Source organism: Eleginops maclovinus, chromosome 15, assembly GCF_036324505.1.
Source record: "Eleginops maclovinus isolate JMC-PN-2008 ecotype Puerto Natales chromosome 15, JC_Emac_rtc_rv5, whole genome shotgun sequence".
Taxonomy (NCBI): Eukaryota; Metazoa; Chordata; class Actinopteri; order Perciformes; family Eleginopidae; genus Eleginops; species Eleginops maclovinus.
The window spans coordinates 7,055,995-7,078,877 of NC_086363.1; the positions used below are offsets into that span (position 1 = coordinate 7,055,995).

At 40.8% G+C, this 22,883-nt stretch overlaps 2 protein-coding genes across 2 annotated transcripts in view; one reads left to right on the forward strand and one right to left on the reverse strand.

Moving 5' to 3' along the window:
* LOC134877157 (uncharacterized) overlaps positions 1-22,883 on the forward strand; it is a 63,602-nt gene that overhangs the window by 8,568 nt on the left and 32,151 nt on the right. The window lies entirely within an intron of this gene.
* On the reverse strand, positions 9,070-18,888 carry LOC134876560 (single-minded homolog 1-like). The gene is made up of 12 exons (XM_063901545.1): positions 18,678-18,888; positions 17,496-17,914; positions 15,967-16,049; positions 15,772-15,861; positions 15,494-15,602; positions 14,993-15,078; positions 14,502-14,701; positions 14,174-14,280; positions 13,858-14,005; positions 11,412-11,568; positions 10,915-11,302; positions 9,070-10,484 (listed from the first exon to the last, which is right to left on the reverse strand). Exons 2-12 carry the CDS (start codon positions 17,668-17,670, stop codon positions 9,742-9,744), a joined length of 2,286 nt encoding a protein of 761 aa, XP_063757615.1. The 5' UTR covers positions 17,671-17,914; positions 18,678-18,888; the 3' UTR covers positions 9,070-9,741.

A 22,883-nucleotide genomic window follows, 5' to 3' on the forward strand; every position in this document is an offset into this window, starting at 1 on the left:
TTCTTCAAACAGCTGAAGAACAGTACTACCAGATGGTGCGTGATAACTTGCTTAGAAGAGGCCATCATCAGATTCCCGCTGTAACGTAGTGACAGGGCTCCATTCTGATGCTGGGCTCGCTGCAGCAACACATGTGGAAGCTGCAAAAATGACGACTGGGAAAAATACGCCGCTCATCACCTCTGCTGCCGCGTCTCTTAATCTCGTCGTTGTGTATTTCGTCACATTGTGAAAGTAAATCAAGTTAGCAGTGGGTGATGAATGCTGCCTGTAGGGCCATTGTTTTGTCTGAATTAAAAACTATTTATTTGATCTCCATGTTTGTTGAGGAATATTGCCAACAGATGTTTCATAACAACAATCGAGTTGATCATAGTCTTCATAATCGTTCAGTTTTCTATGACAGCTAAAACAAATCAGTGCTAAATTGTGATTTTATTTTATTTCAAGCCACAAATCAACTTTCTTTTCAAACAGTGGATTTTTAAAAAAACATTTTAGGGTTCAAACCCCAAAGGGATCCTGTGAAAACCAAATATCTCCAAAACATTAGCTTTGAAAATCCAATCCTACCCCATACATTTTTTCAACCCATAAAGAAACACTTCATCGGCGACGGGCATGATTTAATTTTTGCAATCCCAAAATACTTTGGCCAAAATGTGACTGTGCATACAGGACAAAAGCGAAAATCAGCCAGCTTGGGAAGCTGTCCATTGTCTGCTCGAGTGAGAGGAGAAACGTGACTGGCAGGCTAATCTTGTTAGACACTTAGCACCAGAATGGCAGAAACTAATGATGTAATGATAATGATGAACCTTTTCACAAGTAATTATCTGTGTTTATCAACACTTGTCAAGCCATTTGCTGTAACTCAGCGAGTGATGGCAGCCATTCTCGTCAATGCCTTTAATTATAGGTTACATTTGTAATTAAAAGCTCCAATCTTGATATCAATAGTGTGAGATACATGCTTCACACGCTGCTGGCATAAGGAGAAGTCCTTTTATCTCAGTTCTTTATCCAACAATTTTTCCCCTTAAGAGGAGAGAAAGTCAGATGAATGAGATGTGGTTTAACACCTCAAATCCTTTTTAAGGTGCCTTTGTTTGGTCTCTTCTTAGCTGCTTTGTCCCGAGTCTCCTGCTCAAATACGAGGCAGAGACTTCATCTGGCCCTGGAGACTTGCGCAGGGTGGCTTTGGTAAAGTTCCTGTTTGCTCAAGAGTTTAGGAGGCTTTTATGTGACTGATTGTAAAAGAGCCATTACAGGACATAATAAGAAGAGACATTTTTTTAAACGGGAGGAATGAAAGTGGATTTAAGGTTTAAGCTAACCAAAAGGCAGCAGAAAATAAGTGGTACTCACATCCCACCGTTTCCTGTTTATTTATTTTATCGGTTCAGTTAGCTTTTAATTTAGTTAGTCATGTGTAGCGCTGCAACCTTGAAACCTTGAAACCTTGAAACCAAATAACGTTTATTTCTATTGTTGATTAATCTGTCCATTATTTTCTCGACTTATCAATTACGTGTTTGGTCAGAAAATTGTAAAAAACTGTAAATCAGTTAAAGACGATTTCCTTTACATGTCTTGTTTTGTTCATGACTAAAAGCTGATCAGCTGACTTCTTTTTAGGAGTAAAGTAACCAGAAAATGTTTACATTTAGGAAGCTGAAATCACAGAGTTCTGACTTAATAATCAGGCATCAACACATTCCGCGATAATTTAGAAAATGTTTGATTAATTTGATTAATTTCGCATTTTGAATTATTAGATAGGATTAATATAACTAAGGTTGAAAATATGAAACATCGTACATTTGATACATTCCTTACTATCTTATGGAGGCTGATTTGTTTTGGAGTACTGTAACACCGACACTGTAATGCTGTGTGTGACATCAGACATGTATAGGTTATCTGTATCTATATGTTAAACCCTTATCTTCTTTCACCTAACATGCACAGACAGGAGCTCTGATGCCTGTTTCTGACTGCTGACAGCTTCCTGGCTGTTTAAGTGTCCGTTTAAAAAGCTGCTCCATCCCAGAGGGCTTGTCTTTTACCCGTCAGCCCTGTCTAAAGCACTAATCACCGCACAAAGCTGAGCGAGCGCACCATGCGCTTGTTAGCCCTCGTCCCAATCTTCTGCCATGTCCCCCTTTGACATCCACACGGGCACTTAATTCCCCCTATTATGTTCTTATGTTTCTATAGCCTTCTAATGAGACAAGAAAGGGGAGTATCAGGTTGTGTCCATTGATGCGACGGGCCCGGCGTGTGTTGAATGCGTGTGAATGCATGTGCCGATGCTCTGAGCCATCTGCCCATCACAGGAACATGCCGTGTAATAACAGAATCATGACCGTGGAGATCAGGGCCCCGGCAGGGAGCCTTGTATTCATGGAGCTTTAAAGGCAGCCATCCAACACTGATCAGACACGCCCAACTCGTACCCCCCTCGCCGTCTCTTTATGTGTACCCCAAAACCTCGCGTATCCCCTGAATCCATCCTCACAGCGGCATGGGCCTCAGACTCCATGTTGCCAGGGGTGACGTGGCCGCCAGGGTCAGAGGTGCTTGTTGGAGGTGAGGTTCAGACAGTGGGCCCATCTGATAGGACCATCTGGACGAGTGACCTGACATAATTAGTTATTAATTCTTCACAAGGGGAGGGGGCGGGGGTTACACACAGCTAATGCTGCTGTTAGCACCAGGACCACAGATGTAATTTGTGTCGGTGAGAAATGCTGAAGCGCCCAACCACTCCTCAATTTACCTCAGTTCAAACTTAAAGTGGGCTATCAGTCATGCAGTAGTTTGCAGAAATATTGCTTTTCATGCACATTGTGGGCCAGTTTACAGATACCCAGAGTACACAGCTGAGTTTAATACAGAGGATGTCTCAATCTACACTCAACAGAAGGTTTAAGTGTCACAGATTTAATAGGGGCATGTTTCCAATTACTGTTAAAAAATTAAATCATAGAGGAGAAGATACAAAATATATTCACCAGAAGGATCAGATTAAATTAAACAGAAGACATATTTTGCTACGCTTTTACTGAGATTGCTTTCTTATTTTTGTTCGACTACACACACAGACACACATAGAAGGCATAGCCAAAATGTTTGTGTTTTTATTCTCATGCAGAGCTGGAAAACGTTTAGTAGTGGGTTTTCATAGATTTGTTGGTATACTCTTTCTCTACTTGGTTTCTTGTCGTCATTGTTTACACCTACAAGGGGAAGCCGAACTCAAGCGTTTCTAAAGAGGTATTTTGGATAATCTGTAAACAAAGTGAAGTAGAAACAGGTGACAAATCGCAACAGGACACGAAATAACTCATGAAATACACTGAACAGTAATCGACAGAGGGTGTATAATATAAGTAATACTGGGATTATGCTATAATTAGGAGTGTCTGTGTTTTACATGGGAAATTATCACCATTATGTTTACATTAATGGATTTGGTATTGGATTATTTCTCACTGTTAAGCTTCAAAAATCCATCTGGTGTTGTCTCTTTGTGAGGAGAGTGTAATGTGACTATGAAGGACTATAGTGGTACAGTGTCAGCGGCGGCCCCTCCTGCTGCTGCCGCTGCAGGGGAATCTCCTCATTGGCATGCAGGCGGTGACTTGGAGCTGTGGAGCACCGGCACCCTCTCTCTAGGGACTCGCTCCTCGCTCTCGCCTTTCTCCTTCTTTCTCCTTCTCTGTCTCCTGCATTCTCCCTCTTGCCCCGCTCACGCAGCTGTCACAATATCTGCTCGGTGCGAGTGCTAGAGGGATCGTAGGAGTGGAAGAGCCCGACTGATGTGCCACTTTAGAAGCAGAAGATTTCAAAACATAACGGCTGAAAGGCCTCTCGTGAGAGGTGTTGAATCAATCTTAAGATTTGTGAACGATTTCTAGCGTGCATGTGGTACGGTTGTCAATGCAAGGGGGGATTATTCTTGTAAATCTACAGGAAATCATTTAATAAAGATATATTTCCAGTGGCTAACACATCCCCCTAATGAAATGGTTTAAAAACGGACGAACAGATTGTGTGAAATGCAAAGTGTCAGTATCAGAATTCTCTCTGATCTGATCTTGGCAGATTGCTGAGGTGTTTACAGTGAGATAGACTGGGATGCAAACAAACAAACACAAGTCCTTGGCATGAGATGGAGAGCACTGCGCAGAGATGTTTGAGGAAACAATGGCAGACTATAGAGCCCAGAGAGGGAGAGAGAGCAAGGAGACCTGGATCCTGTGTGGCTCTGTGGATTTGGCAGGAGCGAAAGCAGTGAGAAGAGCTCTGATACCAGCCAGACTCAAGCTGTGGGCAAATCAAGCGTGAAATCAGGAACAAAGGGATTCACAGGATTGGAGGGCATTAGATTCACACCGTCTGAGCCTTGGTGGTGTGTGTGTTTGTGTGTGTGTGTGTGACAGGGAGCTCAGGATATTATACTTGTAGTCTTTTTTTAATAGCCTTATTGGTGAAGGATTAGTGTGTTTTTAAATGAACGTGGTTTAGTTACGGTTTAGTAAAAATGATCATGCTCTTAGTATAGCTTGGATTGAACTAAATTCCTACTAAAAGAAGTAACATCAAAATAACTCATTCTAATTTCAAGTTTTTGGCATTTACTCTATATGGTCAAGGGTTTTTGTGGTGTTAATACTTTCAGCTTTTGTGTAGTCCTGGGATCCCTGAATGCTGCAGATTCATGTGGTCCAGTGTGTTTACATGGTTACAACTAAAGTAAACCTTCGAAATATCAGACTTCCATTCACCAGTTGCTTTCTGCATTTTTGTGGAAAAAAGGTTTCTTTAGGAAGTCAATTAAAGCAATCAAAATATCAACCCTGGTATTTAGGTGACTTTGAATTGTTCATTTTAAACTATCAATTAGTAAGAAGACAATATATGTAAGTGGGTGTAATTATAAACCCCTGCCATTATTGTATGCCACTCGAGTTAATGTTGTTGTATGTACTTAAATGATAAGTCTAGTTGGATATTTGCTAGCAATGGATCAATGCTTATGATCCTGCTTTGCCTGTGTATAGACAAAGCATGATGTAACTTATTCCCCTGTGCGGATATTTATTTCAAGCCACACTGACAGTACACCATTCTGCTACTGTAAATTCTCACTAGTGCTCAAAATCTGTAGCTGAAAATGCACTGTTTACACATGCCTGAGTAACATTTATTTAAATATTTGACCCTGTTTTTGAAATGATCATAGGAACCAATGGGCTCCAAACAGGCTAGGAAAGTCAGAAAGTAGTGTTAGATAGGTTGCCATTGTTGCTGGTGGGCTTTTCTTGGGATTTATTCACAACAAAACAATTCAGAACATGAAGAAATACCGAGTGTGACCCTGACCGTAATTAGCAGCACATTTTCAAAGCAGCGCTCCCTACTCAGGTGCTGTGAAAGCTTATTTCCTCTCCACTTCGCAGCATGACCTCAGTCTCGCAGCTCAGCCAATCAGATCGACCGGATGACCTCAATATCCTGGTCCACCCGATCAGAACATCTAAATGTGTTCTGGTGCAGCGAGGTCTGCGGTCGAGGTGTCACTTAACGCCCCGGTTGAATGATTTTCCCAGGTCCTGTGCTGTTTCGCCCTCGGTCCACTCATTTACAGGTGACTCACCGGCAAAAGTGCACAGTTTTATTGCTGCATGGGAAATTAGTTAAGTAGCATGGTTTCACACTGTGCAGCTGTGTTTAGAGGCAAGATATAAAGACGCCGCAATTTTCCAAGCTGAAAGAAAAAGGATTTAAGAGAAGAGGATTTAAGCAATTATAAGATGTCCGTTCTCACTGAAAGAGGCCGTAAAGAACGCACAAACAGAAAACATGTTGAAACATTTTCCCCCGCGCTGGTCTGAAGTTGCTTCATAAGGATGACTCTTCACTCAGTGCCAGGTTGAATTATGGAGGCACTAGCGGGGGAACACTTTAATTGATGTATGAATATGCAATTGTTTCTCAGTGCTGGGCCTGAAATCAATCAAGTAGACATTCAGGGACTAGTCTGAGCCTCGCCACCTGCACCCTCGGATTCTGTGGTCGTTTGTGGAGTTAGGTTCCATTTCTCCTTCCCCGCAGTTGTGAAACCCTGCGATCTCGCTCCAGCGGTTCTCTAGTTTACTTCCACATGGAGCCAATCGCATGACACAGCCGGCGTCTTTATCTCCTCTAACTGCTAATGCCTTGTGGTGTAAACAAAGCTGAATCACTCGTGCTTTTTATTTTGCAGTAGCATAGTAGTTAAATTAACTACAAATGCTTTAATTTGGGAGCGCTGTGGTTTATCATGAAAGTAGGGAAATAGTAGTTTTGCAGTGACATCATAAGATCCTTTTTTTGCAGATGATTTGATTTTAGTCCCAACATCTGCTATTCTACAAGACATTTTAATTAAGTCCTACACAACGTAAAGTTACCTCAATTGTATTTTAATATACTGTCCCTCCTGTTAATGTTTAAACTGCAAACTTTTTTAGTATTTGGCAGTGATTGAAAGTCATTCAAAACCCAAACACTATACCTTTATAAAACTATGAAGTATTTTACTCAAGCATCTCCATTTAATGTATAATTTCTACTTTTTAGAGAATATTATGTTAATCAAGTCATTTGCTTAATCCAATATATTTGCCTGAAAGCAAAAGTAACTACTTTGTTTTACAACCTGTCAAGACAGACGATATACTAATTAATGGCTTAACTTATTTGTTTAACATTTGTGAATTATTTATTTATCATTAAAAAACTATCTGTTACAAAGTCTATATAAATAGCACCTTCAGGGAGAATGGTACTAATTTAGCATACAAAATGTATAATCAATGTATTAAATATAGTAATTTGTAAAGTAGTATAAACATTATCCCCCTTGACGTGTCCATCATTAAAATGCTTCTTTAACATCATTATATTAATGATATAATGCTTATGATAATATAAGTGCATGTAAGCATTTTGAGTATAATATACTGTATCAGATGTAAATGTCCTCCCTTTGCTGCATTGTTTTAATGAAGGACTTTTACTGTAATAAAGTATATGGTATATATTTTGGTATTGGGTGCTTCTCATACCTCTGCTTTACTTTTTGATCAGTTTTATTCAAAATATGTGAGAACACCTTTTCTCTTTGAGGCTCTGTAAGTAACGAGGTACAAGAAGGATTTTGGGTGGAGGGGTGTATGCAAGTGTACAAAACCTGGGCAAAGGGCCTAGACTTGGCTTAATATGTAGCCGACTCCACATGTGAAAGCCTTCAGGGCACTTCAGGCAAAAGCCCCAGTGTTTAAGAAAGGAAAAAAAAAAGTCTTGTTTTTGAAGCATCACAGCAAAACACACACAAACACACAACCTTCCTAAAACTTGCTAAGCAGCGGTGTGGTAGCTCTACCTCCGGGACTGACAGCATCAGGGATATCTGGCAGGCCATCACATGTTCATGTCAGCGGTGAGTGATGGGCATCCAGCCCCGACTGTACCCAGGTCCCTCTCAGCTTAGACAGCCAGGCAGTTCAGGTCTCCACCTAGATGTGAATAACTTGCATATATTAAAATATATGGCAGAGAAATTGCCTCTGAGCAGAGGTCAGAGCGGCTAAACGTGCAAGTTCAACTGCCACGAACGGCAGGAACGTGCTGCTGCAAGTGCATTTAAAATGTGACAGCTCGGTAGTCACACAACAGTTTGCTGTTGTAATGATTTGTGTGAAGCGTTTGTAATAGATGTCTGTAAAGCCCCTTCTTAATAGTTGTTTTTGGGAACGAGGGGAAAAAAGACGAGGCCGTTGGAATTCTATGTTTCTAATTGTCAACAAATCCCATGGAAAGACCCAAAACAGGAACCCATTGGTCCTGCTATTCTCTGTGTACCCAAAGCCTTTCCCCAAAAAAACAGCAAGATTGCTGATTGACCTGCTCTTACATTCCGATGAGCATGGTTAGTTTATACTATGAGTCCATCCCAACATACTCTGTACTGCAGTAAATACTCACTAGAGCACCAAGTGTATAAATCCCTAGCTAAAAATACTAAACAGAAATTCATTCCTTACTCCAAGTCGAGTATGTTTGATAAAAACAAGTGTCTAGCAGTTAACGGAAATCATTAAGCCTTTCTTTTTTTTTTTAATTAAACTATATTCGTGACACAGATTGCCATTTATTTTTCATAGGATTTGTTGACAATGACAAACATAGGGTATGGCATTAGTCGTATCCTCCAAGTCTTTTATGTTTTTATAATATAATTAACGAAGGAACCAGCTGTATAATCATATATCGATATATCCTGTTATATATTTTTGACGTTTTATAAATAGCTAGTGTAGGGCTGGGCCAAAATGAAACAAACTAAATCACTATGATCTATTTGTCTCTGTCCATCTAAAAATATACAGCTTGTCTAAAATTGAAAAAGTGATCGAGTTTGTCTGAGGCAGCAGCATCGTGTGTGTGTGTGTGTGTGTGTGTGTGTGTGTATTCATTCAAATAACGACAGGTTTGTGCGACAAAAATCCAGGGAGACAAAAATGTTTTTGTTTGCAACTGTATTCAGATTTAAGACTTTTTAAAACCAATTAATAAATAATCTTGTCACTTCTTTTTCAAAAGTTCATTGTGAGATGATATTTACATCATAAATTAAATAAGAAACTAAAGACATTCAACACTTTTTTTTAATAAGTTTGTATCCTTTTTTTTTAACCCTTTAGTCCGCAATGACAGATATCAAAAGCAATAATGTGGAATTTAGTTAAGGGATTTAAGGATTAAAACGCATAATCTACAGACCTGTAGGTTTAGTTAGTTGGGTAACAGCTAAGGGAGGTTAAAACGAGAGAAAATTATACTCTGATATGTAAAAAAATGTATTGTCATCCCTAAATTAAGAGGGCAAGTGGGGGGCGACAAACGTGGGGTTTTTTTTGCAGAAAGTGAGGGTACTTCACAAACATTAAAACAGTTTCAAATTGAGCTGCGTATTTCACACTTTTACATATCAGAAGTATCTATTTCTTTCAGTCCCCCCCCCCCCCCCCGTTAATTATTTAAATGTAACGGCAAATCTATTTGTATCCGGCCAATAAAGATTTTACTTTGATAGAAAAAAAAATCACATACAAAAACAGCCCACTGACAAATAAATAGCAGGAAACATTGACATCTTACAATAGTGAAACTTTCGCCTTTCCCATGATGCACTTCTCGTGTCAAACATTATGTGATGTATGCGATGGAGCTATCAGGTGAAGGGGCAACGGAACAACACATTTTTTTACTGCCTTTGGAAATTGTGTCCCGGACAGATTAACTCACATGGCCAATGATGCAGGACACGTTTTGGAACAGAAACACTGGGTTGATGTTTAACCAGACTCAAAGCTTGGGTAGCCTTAGCAGGAAGGGGAATTCATTTCACCAATAAAATAACACTATATTCTTATGTAATGGAGCAAACCTCTCCCCCCGGGAAATGGCAGGTCAAACATCAGTTATTCAACACAAGTTCATATCACCCTACATACAAAGGCTGACATATTGTGCTGAATGAGCAACCCAGTGCAGGTACCTCTTATTCTTTTTCTTAAATTGTCCAGACATTTGTATCAAGCACCTGGTGTGTTGGCATGTGCATAAAGCACAACATTCCTGCAACATCCTCACCTAGAGAACAGGATGTCTCTGCCCTAGATATCATCAGCTCCCGTTGGTAATGATAACTGAGGTGGCCTTGTGTCCCTGCATCTGCTCGGCTTGCATCCTCACATGGGACGCCACATCATACTGGACTCCTCCACAGGCCATGCCTGAGTAACTCCGCAGGTTCTCCGGGTCATACAGGTGCTCCAGGGAGTATCCAGTCAAAGCATAGGCTGCTTGCCTGTCCAGGGGCTGCCTGTCCTGGCCCTGATAGAGCAGCGGGCTCCCCTGGGGCTGTGGAGGGTGGGGGGACAGATCTGTCTGCATGTAGTCTTTGGTGAGTGCCAGGCCCGACCTGGGGATCCCATCAGAGCTGGGGCTGCTGAGACGGGACAGAGACGCTGGACTGGTTGTATTTTCGTCATTGTCGTGCGGTCCGAGCACTTTGACATTGTCACGATGATGTAGGCGTTCAGAGGGGAGGTCGATGCTGGGGGCTCCCGGTCCGCGGCACACCACGCTGGGCATGTTGAGCTGGGAGTGGTGTGAGAGTGAGGAGGTGAAGCACGGACTGTGAGCTTTGGCGAGGCCTGAGACGTCCAGCGGCGCCTTGTGTTGCTGCAGGCGACTCTCTTCCTCTTTGATCATCTGCTGCGTGGCTCGGATCAGGGTCTCCATCTTGCTGGGCTCTCGAGGGTTTGCCCGGAAGTGGTCACCATGGTAGCGCTCACCTGAATCACTAGTGGACCCGCCTCCATCAGGCGAACTCACTACACTGTCTTCATCCCAGTGGCCCCTTCCTGTAAGAAGAGTGAAATTTAATGAATTACATTGTGTTAATAAGTAATTAAATGTCTGTCTGCAGACGTTTGTGAAAATTACTCACATGGTCTCTATCCTTGTTCTCGTGTATTTGAAGTGCTAGTGGCTAAAACCACAAGTTGCCTGTTTAATGTGTGAAGTTCTGCTTTAGCACTTTGGTCTGTTAGACTGTCTTGGCAGAGGCACAGTGGGGGTTGTTTCGTTGTTTGAGGATGTGAAATGTAAAATAACTTGGCTTTCAATTGCAGGCAATTTTGGAACAGATGGTAGCAATCGGCACACTGGCAAGAAACGGCGTAAACAACTTAGCATGTCCCATAATAACATTTGGAAAACAGCTACTAGGAGAAGTAAGGCCAGGGCTATTTTCAGGGACAGATGGTTGTGGTCTCAACCCTAACACCTTACCGTGAATGGCTCCATGGTAGGATGTGATTTCGTAGCCATCGCTGTTCTCCATGGACGATTTTGGCATTGAAAGCACAGAGCGCGTTGCGTCCCACCACACCTCTCTTCCCGACTGGGGGTTTCCGAGGAAGTAGCGGCCACTCTGGCATCGCACTCGGTCACAGGTGGAGGAGTGAGGATGTGTTTGGGCATGTGCAAGATCGTCCTCTGATAGACCCAGGCCGTAGCACAGGGAGCCAGACTCTGGATACAGTCGGTAGGCACAAGAGGCCTCTGCAGGCTCACTGGGATCCAGCAGCTGTGGAGATGCAGAGTCAGTAAGCGGGCTCCCACCCCACTGGCTGTCTGGATCGGACTCTGAACGCTCTGGATTGAAAGCTGAGAACTGCTAAGAGAAAAAAAAAAAAAACGGTTTTCAGACCTCCTTCCTTTTGATTTGGTCCTGAACCAAGTTTCCTTTCTGGATTTAGCCCTATGTAAAAAATACTGTTTGTTACCTGTGGGTAGGGTGACACTCTGGCTTTGGCCTTTGCCTGGGTGAGACGTGACTTGGTGCTCTTCCTGTCTTCACTGTGATTGTCAGCGTATGGGAAGGCTGGCTTGGTGGGGCTCATTTGGTCCAAAGACAGCTGCATTCCTTTATACTCAGTATCCCTTTTGACACAAACAAAATATATATGTTAGGGATACAATTAAAAAGCAAAACCCATAATTATCCAGGTTGTGACTTTTTAGCAATGGTAACAACTCCAGGAAAGGCAATGCTGGGTCAGTCAACCACAGTGGTTGGATCAGAAATATCTCTATAACTATTTGATGGTTTGGCATAGAATTTAATAAAAACAGTCATGATCCCCCTCTTTATACATTTTAATAACTTTGATGATCCCTTGACTTTTTATTTGGAGTCTGAGCGCCATCCTGTACTTTTTGTTTGGTACTAATATGCAAATGTGAGCATGCGATCTTACTAAACTAAGAGGGTAAACTGGTTGATGTGCATTGATCAGACACTTTGAATTTTGTTGAGGAAGGCATAGATTTATTTGTTCACCTTTGCCTCCATTTCTCCTTGATCATATTACAAACTTTGATGCTAGAAGTTTCCCCATATAATAAGTGCACCTTCTTTCTTTCTTTTACAGTTTCTGTGGCAGTGTTGCACCAAGTGACATAATCAGTAATAAGTCTGAAGCAGAGTCTTGGTCAATATTGAACATAGATAAGTTCACAGACTTATTCTACAAACACACATTTTATACCCCGAGTGATGTGAAGACTGAGAAGTATAAATAACATTCACGAGAAATACAGCCTCCCACTTCTGAAGGGAATAACAGACTCCATGAAGAAAGTTAATCATTATTTTCTACCATACAACCATTGACAGGAGCATAGTAGAAAAACCGTGTGAGTAAAAGTGCGCACACTCTGCACTCCACCTGCAAGCATACATAAGACATTGCATCATGTTGTTTTTTTACTTGTACATGTGCATGCAGCTTGTACACCATTGCTGACATTTTAACCCACTGTCCTGTGGCTGAACTCAAGTGTTGCTGTCGAGGGAGTGAAAAGGCTCCCGTGTCAAGTGTTCAGCAAACATGAGCCTATTCTTAACTTATCACATCAACAGTATGTAATAGCAGCTGCCTGGCATTTTAAACCCTGTGGCCCATCCCTGACCCTGCACAGCCAGCCTCTTTAATATGACTCTAAATATGACCCATTCTTTATGTACAACACCTTAGGGGAAAGGCTGTGTTTGGATAGCCAGTACACAGACTGAGTGTTATTTGCTCATGCAGGTATAGTTGCGGTGGCTGGTTCTGCATCCTATCTGTGCCCTGGATGACTTATGTCTGAGCCAATAATGTTGGGCCTTTGTGCAAACTCAGCTGTGTTAGCCGAATTCCACCTCAGGGTCAATGTCAGAGCACCTCATGTCTGAAATACGCCTCTAGCCAACCTCCAAACATGATTTATTAATGGATTCTTGTTGGGTTAAAATGCTGTCGGGGCAAGGTCATTGAATTGCTGTTTGTTTTTTTAATATAGGAGCTTTTTTTACGCTGCACATGAGCTTTTGGATACTTCCGTCTTTGAGCTAATTACTCAATTGGAAATTCACTGTCATTTTAATATAGTTACTTGTTTTCTCCTGGATGCATTGGAGAAATCAATACTTAGAGTGCAGCCATATGCATGCACACACGTACAGAGACTCACACAAACACCCTGGTACACACATGCACGCACACACCCAGTAAATCCAAATGTGGAACAACCACACTTAACAAGGAAAATCCAACATGTGCTACAGCTATGAGATAGCTATTGATTCTTAGTTCACCGTTTGATTGATTTTGCTTTCCTTAGACTGCAGATCGATGGTGACAGTAGAGGTTTTTTGATGGGGTTGAACCCTGATGTTTGTCTTGTTGTCTCAAAGGGCCTTAGTGTGCTTCTTGCTCTCATAACACACAACTGGCTGAGCCCTACAGCTGCAGTATTTGGTGGATTTGTACTGAGAGACTATAGAGGGATAAACATAAGGATTTCTCCAAGAGACAAAGATCCATCCTATCAGTGAGTGTCAAACATGGATCACAAGAGCATATGATATGATTTTGCTTAATCTAGTTAAATAATCAATGCTCCTCTCTCTGCAAATACCATTAAATATGCAGTTGCTTTTAGCCTGGCATAGCCCCTTAAACCTTGTGTCACTATGTTTATGTAGCTGTGATTTTAGGGATTTCAGTCTTAAATGTGATGAATGTTACAACTTGATATCTGCATTTCACATTTTCTGTGAACAAACTTCTCCAAAAACTACTTCAAATAGCTATTTTATTCTTAAATCAATACACTTCCTGGGAGTAGCTCTTTTAAGAAAGGTTTCTATTTGATTTTAGGTTGGGAATATTAAGAGAGACTTACGTGAGGACGTAGTTTACGCTGACTATACAGTGGGGTCTGGAGGACCGGCTGTTGTGGACGATTGTGGCGTAACTCTGGACCCACACCCAGCCGCCTTGCTTGGCCAGGAAACGATAATACTTAGTGGTGACTTGGCCTTTTACCAGCACTGAAGGAGATAAAAGAATCAGACAGAAGACAGGGATTAATGTACTTAACGTGTGTGAGTGATTGTCTGCACATGGTAGCTGCAGCAGGTTGCCTGAGCAGTTACTGAGACAAGAGAAGGTCAGCCATCCTGTTGTAGAGCATAATGTAGGGCAGGATTATAACTCACAGAGGTGGTGTGCACAGCGGAGGTGGAAGATGTCACAGCCGTGGACGTGATGGTACAGCGTTTTCTCTATCAGGTCCTGGGGCTCATACCCGGTCAGATCTGCCACCCTAGAGAGAAATTAACCAGTTGTTTTTAAAATATGCAGTGCAGGGATATCTCGGCATTTGATTTCACTTGGCTTATTACAGGCAGACATTTTAGTTTAGAGAACTAATTCAACTCTCCTGAAATAAAAAATGAAATACTTTACAGTACACAAATAAAGAACATTATTAGAAAGAGACCTTTTAAATAAACACTCTCGTATAAAGGACATTCACTTGTGTACCTGGAGTCCAGGAAGATGAGCTTCATGTCCAAACTGGCTCTGAACATGAACATGTTGCTGTGCAGTTTGATCTCGGTCACAGCGCTGGGCGGCAGGGAGTGACCCACGGCCACTAGACCGACATTCTGGTAGCAGCCCTCAAAAGGCGACATGTCCAAACTGTACTGACGGATCTTCAGGTAGCCACTGCAGTGAATCACCTGTGGAGCAGATAGACAGCAAGAAAAAAAGGTAAATGTAAATAAGAAAACATTTGAAAACCCTCTTTTTTTACGGTGTAGTTCTGATTAACACTGCATAATGTGCTGCTCCGCAGAAATGTAGGATTATTTTTTATGTACAATATTATAGGATACTAAAAATCATTATATTTGGTGTCACATTTTTACATATGTTTTTAATCTGCAATTCATTATTTTGTAAACTAATGCATTTAAAAATAATAATAATAATTAAACATCCCGAACCAGTGACAAAGCTTCATTACCTACCTTGTATCCACCACTGGTGAGGCCTGCGTTTCTTTTTGCCAGAACACATTTCATCCGCAAAAAAAACGATCGCTCCGCTTCATATTCTAAAGGAAATACACATTTTTAGCTGGGCAATTACAAAATAAGGATCGGCTCAGAAAATCTCATAGGAGTAAATAGATACGCTGCCTATTTTAAAAAAAACGTAGCTAGTCCCTCTTTACCACTAAAGGGGCTCTGGGTTTAAATACTATGCAATACCAAAATACATAGATTATCTGTGTTACATAAAAAAGATGCATTGAAAGAAATAAAGCGATTTCTCTTTTTTAAAATGCCTCCTGCAGGAATACTAAAACGCATTTCCATACGATGCAAGAGACTCACATTGGTGCAAATGTGCTACCGTGTTACATTTGTGTAATATGACACATATCCGTTGAATTTACACCGTCAATTGTAATTTAATTGAAAATAGACGACATGCATTTGGCAAGTTTGAGAGGAAATGTATTTTACCTTGGACGAAATGTGAGTGATATGGCTGATGTGGCGTCAGCACGGCTGTCATCTCGTCGTGGTCGGCAGGATGGACATATTCATAAATACTGTTCCCAGTCAACTCTACCTGTTGAGAATAACTCATGTAATTAACAGGTACACACTAGGCAGTGTATTTGTATTCAACGCAATGTCTCCGTGTTTATATTAAAGCAGCTGTGGAGGCTGTAATAAAAATAATAAAAAATGCATCATAAAAATATGTTAAATAAATAAATCTGATCCTACAAACGGACCTGAGAGAGTCCTAAATGGACCGACGCTGTCTCGGAAATGTACATAATCTTCCCATCTGGAGCAACAACAAAGATAAATCCGTCCAGCGTCTGAAAAAAAGAAGAGGCTACGGTTATTTTTGTATTTAGCTCGACCGTATCACTGTCTCGCCGTAATAAACAGTACATTATGCTAGCAATAATAGCAGTGTTTACCTGCAGCAAATGAGCTCCCAGCTCTCGTCCGATATTGTCCAAAGATCTTGTTCGACTTGTATGACCCCAAGCCTCTCCCAAACCTGGAGAGAGTAAAATAAGCCTGTTTAGAGTCTGTGGCATTATAATGAAATGGAACATCAGTTTTCATTCCGGTAATTTAAGAAATTACTATTTTATCATTGGCTATTTATTTTTGTTGTAGTAAGCTACTGTAAAAGCAAGGCATCTCGTTGTTTCACACACACCCTGTTAAAACGGTGCATTTAGAGTAAAAGCATTTACAGTTTCCCTTCCTGTCTGTCACATGGTGTGCAGACTAGAACCTCGATAATCTGTTGATGTTTACAAGATGCAAATGCGATTTGTCTCATCATAATAAACACTTTATATGACTTAAATTGCAGGAGGATAATTAATTCATCCCCAGGATTCACGATTATTACTGTAGTATAATTATAACAAATGCTAAATTAAATGTAATGACTCCATGAATTTAACCACAAATATGACCAACTTTTATTTTTTTTATCCAATAAATCCCCAAACAAAAGTGGAACAAAGCAAGTAACTGTTTCTTATTGAAATTCATTCAGTTTTAGGAGAAATCTCACGGAGATCGGTTATCATCAATAAATTCGGTGCTGCTGTGTATTGGAAATGGAAGACGGTCTCCACTGCAGTGTATCAACCCCACCAAACGAAAGGATGTGAAAACAAACGCAATAAAATAAGGCTTTTCGGCAGATGGATACACAATATAAAAATACTACAAATAAAGGTTTGTAGTAGCTTTTAGTTTCTTGTTTTAGTCGGTCTTAGATATACATGCTACTTTCGTGTTATATGTTCTGACACCAAAAATATTAATGTGTTAAAAGGCGGCAGAAACCGTGGCTTCTGATTAGATACATGGGAGATCATTAGTCTTTTTGTCTTGTACAAGAGAGCCTGTGTATTATTGTGTGTGCCTCCTGCTTACATGGCTTTATGTGATTAGAAGCCGTGCAGTTTTTTTGTTAAATAATTGGTACATCTTGTTCTCAGTCACGCAGTCAGAAGAGCCTGCAGAGAGCTGTATAAAAGATGGTGGCAGATCGTCTCCTTTAGACACACTAAATTAAAAACGATCATAATCCATTTGTAAAGACTCCCTGCAGATCAGGAAGAAAAAAAATCATAGTAGTGTTCCTTTAGTATTTCTGTATGGCTTAAAGTCTACGAGCGTGTGCATTAGTATCAGGGTACATTTATAGTATACATTGTATTTTGTATCTTGTTCTTCTTTCCTAACATACATACAGTATTGTTAATAATAGTTTAAAGGAAATTCAGATTTATTTTTAATGTATAATTATAGTATTTTATTTACCGTTTTTTATTTAGAGTAACAGGAGTCAACTGAGAGTAAATTGTAACACATTATAATAATTTTGAGTCGTGCACAGCTGATTTCATTATATACATATCGTATTGTTTTTCTTATGGATCCTAATACTTATAATTGTATTTTATTTAGCTTCGCTCACCCTGAGGAAAAACAATTCTCATCTTCAGGTAACTCGTTGTCAATCTTATTATGGAGGCTTTGTCCAGCTGGGAGGTGATGGCCGACGGTAACGGCAACATTTTAGCCAGTTCGTAAAATTCACTGTTCTCCTTTTCCCGTCTAGTCCTTGCGGCCGTTTTGGATTTCTCCTTCATTTCGGCGCCTTTTCACGGTATCCTTCCTTGTGTGAGTCGGTGGTCATTCAAATCAGCAGCTTCACTGATCCCTCGTCACTTTGACTCCTTTTCATTGCAGAATGTTATCAAATAAAAGAAAGCCGGCGTTTTGATATAAACAGATGAATCCAAAAATAAATCTGTGCGTATCCCTTGTAGTCCTGGTTATACTTCAACTGGTTGTAGTTAAAGCTCCACCGTGCTGCGGGATATCATCCATGACCTGCAAAACACAACAGGAAGAAAAAGATATTGCTATATCCTCCATTGCATGTTGATCTTCTGAGGCCCACGTGCACACTTACACTGGCCATGATGCAAGTGTCTGTGATGTTGTATTGTGAGCCTGATGCAGGCCTGCACATCAGATTGAGCTGACTGACAAAAACAAAGCCTGATTTCTGATGATTATTGAAGAACAATATTACGTGGACATTTTTGGCTTTAAACAGGAGCATCACCCCCGAACGCAGCAGTTACCACAACAGAAATACAACCATTTCATAATAACAATAATTACAGTAACACAACTTCATTGCAAATTTGAGACAACTAAAAAATCATGCATATAATTAATTCAATTATGTTTTAATAAGATATAAATAAATATATTAAAACAACCTTTACTATCTAACCTAATCCAAAAAGTGTTGAAAGGCACACTGCAAACCTGTCAAAATCAAGTTATTTGAATCACAAAGCTTGCCTTTAGTATTTATCTTAAGTAATACATTAACAAAAACCTTTTAAAAATGCATTTTAATGTTTTTCTTCAGCAATGATAAGACAATGCATCATGTAGCTGCTTACTGCAGTAGTATCGAGTAAATGTTGCACAGTTCCTGGAACGTGTAGCCTTGGGAAAAATAAGTGACCTAATTACTCGTCACCTCGATTTTTTCACTTGTTTTTAGAAAATAACACTTTTTTACATCCCAGATAGGGTGACAGACTTGTTGAGAGATATATATTTGCAGTATTCCTACCCGCGCTGAGATACACGCTATATTTTCGTACATCTGGATCGATCCTGTGGCCTTACAGGCAGCCTGCTGGGAATTTCACCTGTCCTGAACCAGGTTCACCAGTCGTCCCAGTTAAGTTTGGTCTCAGCTCCTCCTGGATTTCCACCTGGAAAGGCGAACGGGCCGTGCGCTGCATACACCTCTCCAAATTATAAGGACGCGCAACGAGTGGCATTCGTGCCCAACAAGCCTCCTCTCCTCAACTATCTCAATGTCCCTCTCTGGAGCTGCTCGGGACCCGCCCACCGTGTGCCCACCTCGCTCTCATTGGATGAAAGCGCTGAAAGCCCGTTCGTGATTGGACCCTTACCGTGGGCGTCAACTTGATACGACAGGGTGCGCAGCACTTGTCCGTGCCCGAACTGAGTTTAGATGTGATCTTGTTGTGTTTTTGTCATTAGCGTGGAGATCACGGATCAAGCAGAAATAAATAGATAAATCCGCATAAAATAGCACAGCAAGGGAATGTTTGTCAGGTAATGGGCTCACTAAAGGCAGCACAGACATTTAGCTGGCGATTATTTGAGGAAGAATATCCAGAATAAACCTAAAAGCCTTTCTACTACAGAAAAATAAATAATTAATTCACTCAGTTATAAAAAAAAATCTGGGCAATTCGTTTTCTTATATTTCATATCACGTTTACCTACATGGAGTGCCATTATTTATAATCAGACAAAAGCATTTTTCATTTTTCGCTATCAAACAGCATTTCACAGTATACTGGGTGAAATCTGGATAACAGGTGCAGGACTTTGTGACCTTTATTACAAACATAAACAGGCAAAAAACACAACTAAAAGGATGTCACTGCTACGGGAAAAACTGAAGATGTTTTTCTAGAAATGTTGTTGTCATTATGAACATGCCTTGAATCCAGCCCTGAAAACAATGCCTTTTAATATGTATGTTATTTTCAATTTAACTTAAATGTACTTAATGTTTTTAACACACTAAGTAATTAACTTTATGAACGTGTTTTGCTGCATGTGATGGATTAGCTGTTGGCTAATCTTAAACATGAAGAAGCTATCAAAATACTCTTAAATGCTTCGATTTATTATTCTGAGGTTGTTGTTTTCTTACGCAATATTACCTCATCAAACCCAGCAACTCAACCCGTTTGGTCTTGAGCTATTTTGGAGCAGGGGTTTTCTTCTTTAAAAAAACAAATGAAAAACACTTTAGACCCGTTTCACAGAGTATAGTGCACGGCGTCCAGGGCTCATGCTATAGTTTGGTGTCCGTCAAACACATTTATCTGAGGATTAATTTCCATGGTGTGAATCAGATGAGAGCGCCGCGGCGCATGTAGTTTTTTAATTAGGTACCGGGTGCTCAGATGGAGGAGGAGGAGGAGGGGGGGTTAGGCCAGCGGGCGCGGTGACGGGGGCGCGGACGCATGGTGGTGAGCTCATTACGCACATAATTAGCCCTTAAATTGATGCTGCATCCTGCCATAATTGGAGATTCTCCTGCTGCCTGGTATTAGATATCACTTTGTTGTGTGTGTGTGTGTGTGTGTGTGTGTGTGTGTGTGTGTGTGTGTGTGTGTGTGTGTGTGTGTGTGTGTGTGTGTGTGTGTGTGTGTGTGTGTGTGTGTGTGTGTGTGTGTGTGTGTGTGTGTGTGTGTGTGTGTGTGTGTGTGTGTGTGTGTGTGGACAGATAGCTGTGTCTATATAAATGACTTCTGCTGGACTCAAAATTAACCCCACAAGCCTGTACCTGTTCTATTACTTTCTCATTTCTGACAGATAAAAACATAAAATTGGCAATTAGAGGACAGCCCCAGATCCTGACTGGTTCTCAGGTCCTCCCTTTAAAGCTAACACCATATTACTGCATCCTTCACATCTGATGTTTCTACGAGAGGAATTCCTCTCTATCAAGTCTTTGAAGGTAACACAAGCTACTCGACATCTCTCACTGTGACGAATCCCCTCATCACTGGATCTCATTTCCTTCCTATGCCTCACGCCACCCATGGGTCATAGGTCACCGCGGTTTACTCACTTCGTAGATCCATCTCCGTGCAAATTATTTGAATTCCATACTTCTTTAAAAACAATCAGCTCTCTTGTCACATTTGCGACTCTAAAAACCTCATATGCAAACAAAACAGTCACGCATCAGGCTTAAGCCAGTTTGCTTTCATCAGCGCCCCCTCTGCAGAGACTGACAAGCCTGTCATGGATTGGGAAGTTCTCCGAGGGTATGAGCTCCGAGTGGCTGGTAGAAGATTTACCCTGCCCGGACATCCTGTTAATGCCCCACCGCAGGCTGCCACCACAGGGGAGCTCGCTTTGCTGTCCTTCCAACCCCTCCCTCCCTAGCCACCCGAGTCTCACTCGTCTTTCCATTTTTATTGTGTTTTACAAATCACGCTTCACTGTGGGAAGCCAGGTCTGAAATCTCCCCAGCATGAAAAAAGCGATGGGGGGGGGGGAGAAGGTTATTTAGGGAAAGGATTTAAGGAAAAGCTTTGGAGGAGGTGAGAGGATGAAGGTGTCGGCAGTGCTCAATGAGGGACATGGTGCATCATTTTCTCTAATGAGCTCTCTTAATGAGTTTCTGTTTCATAGTCTGGGTCAGTGATTGAGCATGGTTCCCTTGAGCAAGGCACTTAAAGTTCTTTTTAAAAGGGACATGTTTTCTCACTTACCTCTTGCAGCATAATAAGATTGGTTAAATGTTCAAGAATGTCTTTCTTCAACAACTGCTTTTCAAAAATACCAATGTTGTTGAGAGCTCGAATACAAATAAAATAAGGACATCACATTACAATGAGAAATGAAGCTATCTTAAGACAGTGTTTGCTGAGGATTTGAGATGTTATCTTTTAATTGAAATGTAAAAGAAATGCTGAAAATCAAGCATAGAACCAGAGATTTGTTTGTACTTCACATAATGTTCTTCCATGTCAACCTGCTGTCTACATTACTCTCCATTTAGTCAACCTCCAACAGCTCAGTTTCAGTTTATGGTGTGTTATGCTAGTAGCACCTGATGTAGTCTTGAGCCACATGCTTCAGGCAGGGATTAGCAGCGAGCCACACACGTCTGGTAAGATTTGTTCTTATAACTTTGCACCACCAAATTATTTATAAGCCTTAACTACACATTATTTTATACAAAAGTTGTACTACTTTACTGTGATAAAACACACACAAATGAGCACCGTGCTGACCACATGTTACTGTACTGCCCCATGTCTTAATTGTACTGCTATTTAATTTGTAGGTGGGCAAACACTGCCATTGAGATCCACCTCTGTATTTATAACCTCTTCTCAGATTCATCTTTCTCTCATTTCTCTTCTCGTATAAATGCCAGCAGTAACATCAGCATGGACTAATAAACCGCCAGAATAGCTTCAAATAACCTGATTAAATGTAAGATCATATATACTAGGAAAACTGGTTGGAAGAGATATAGGCTGGGTTACAAATGGCGTACTTTTTCTTGTGTTATGTTCTGCAGCTGCAGACCTTACAACGTGTTTACTGTTGCATGCACTATGCATACGACTGGGAACTAGTACTTCATAAAACATTGCACCATGAAATTTGACCCTCCTGCTCATATAACCCCTATGCAAAGTATTTTGGAAGCGCATGTTTCTCGAGTATTGCAAAATGTGACTGGATGCGGTAGCACATACTGTGCTAAATGCATTTCATGTAAACAATACCATATATTGGGACATACTAGCTTTCTCTGGCATACTAAATAATAAGGTAGTATTGGTATTGGAATGAACAGCTAGTGTTTGTGTGCAGATGCGTCTGTATTGAAAGTTCTGAAAAATATTGTGGAAAAAGAAGACAAGACTGATGATAAACAGTCAATTTTAAATGTGTTAGTAAAAGATTCCTCAGAACGAGTAAAAAAGCAATGAGACTGAGACACCATGTCGGGTCACACTCTGTGCTCTGAGATTGAAACGGTCGGGCATATGTAAACAGGCTGCATGTTTGACCAAGATTTGCCAGTTGTGTTTTTGTAAGCTATTACTCACTCTTTGTGTTGTGTTTTCCCCTAAAAGATGGAAATAATATTTAGTACTCCCCGCCTTCTTTAGCTGTTGGTTTTGAACCTGCCACTTTATTTAGAGAGTGATGGTTGGAAATGTACGAATGTGTTATTTTTCTCCCTTTAACAGTGACT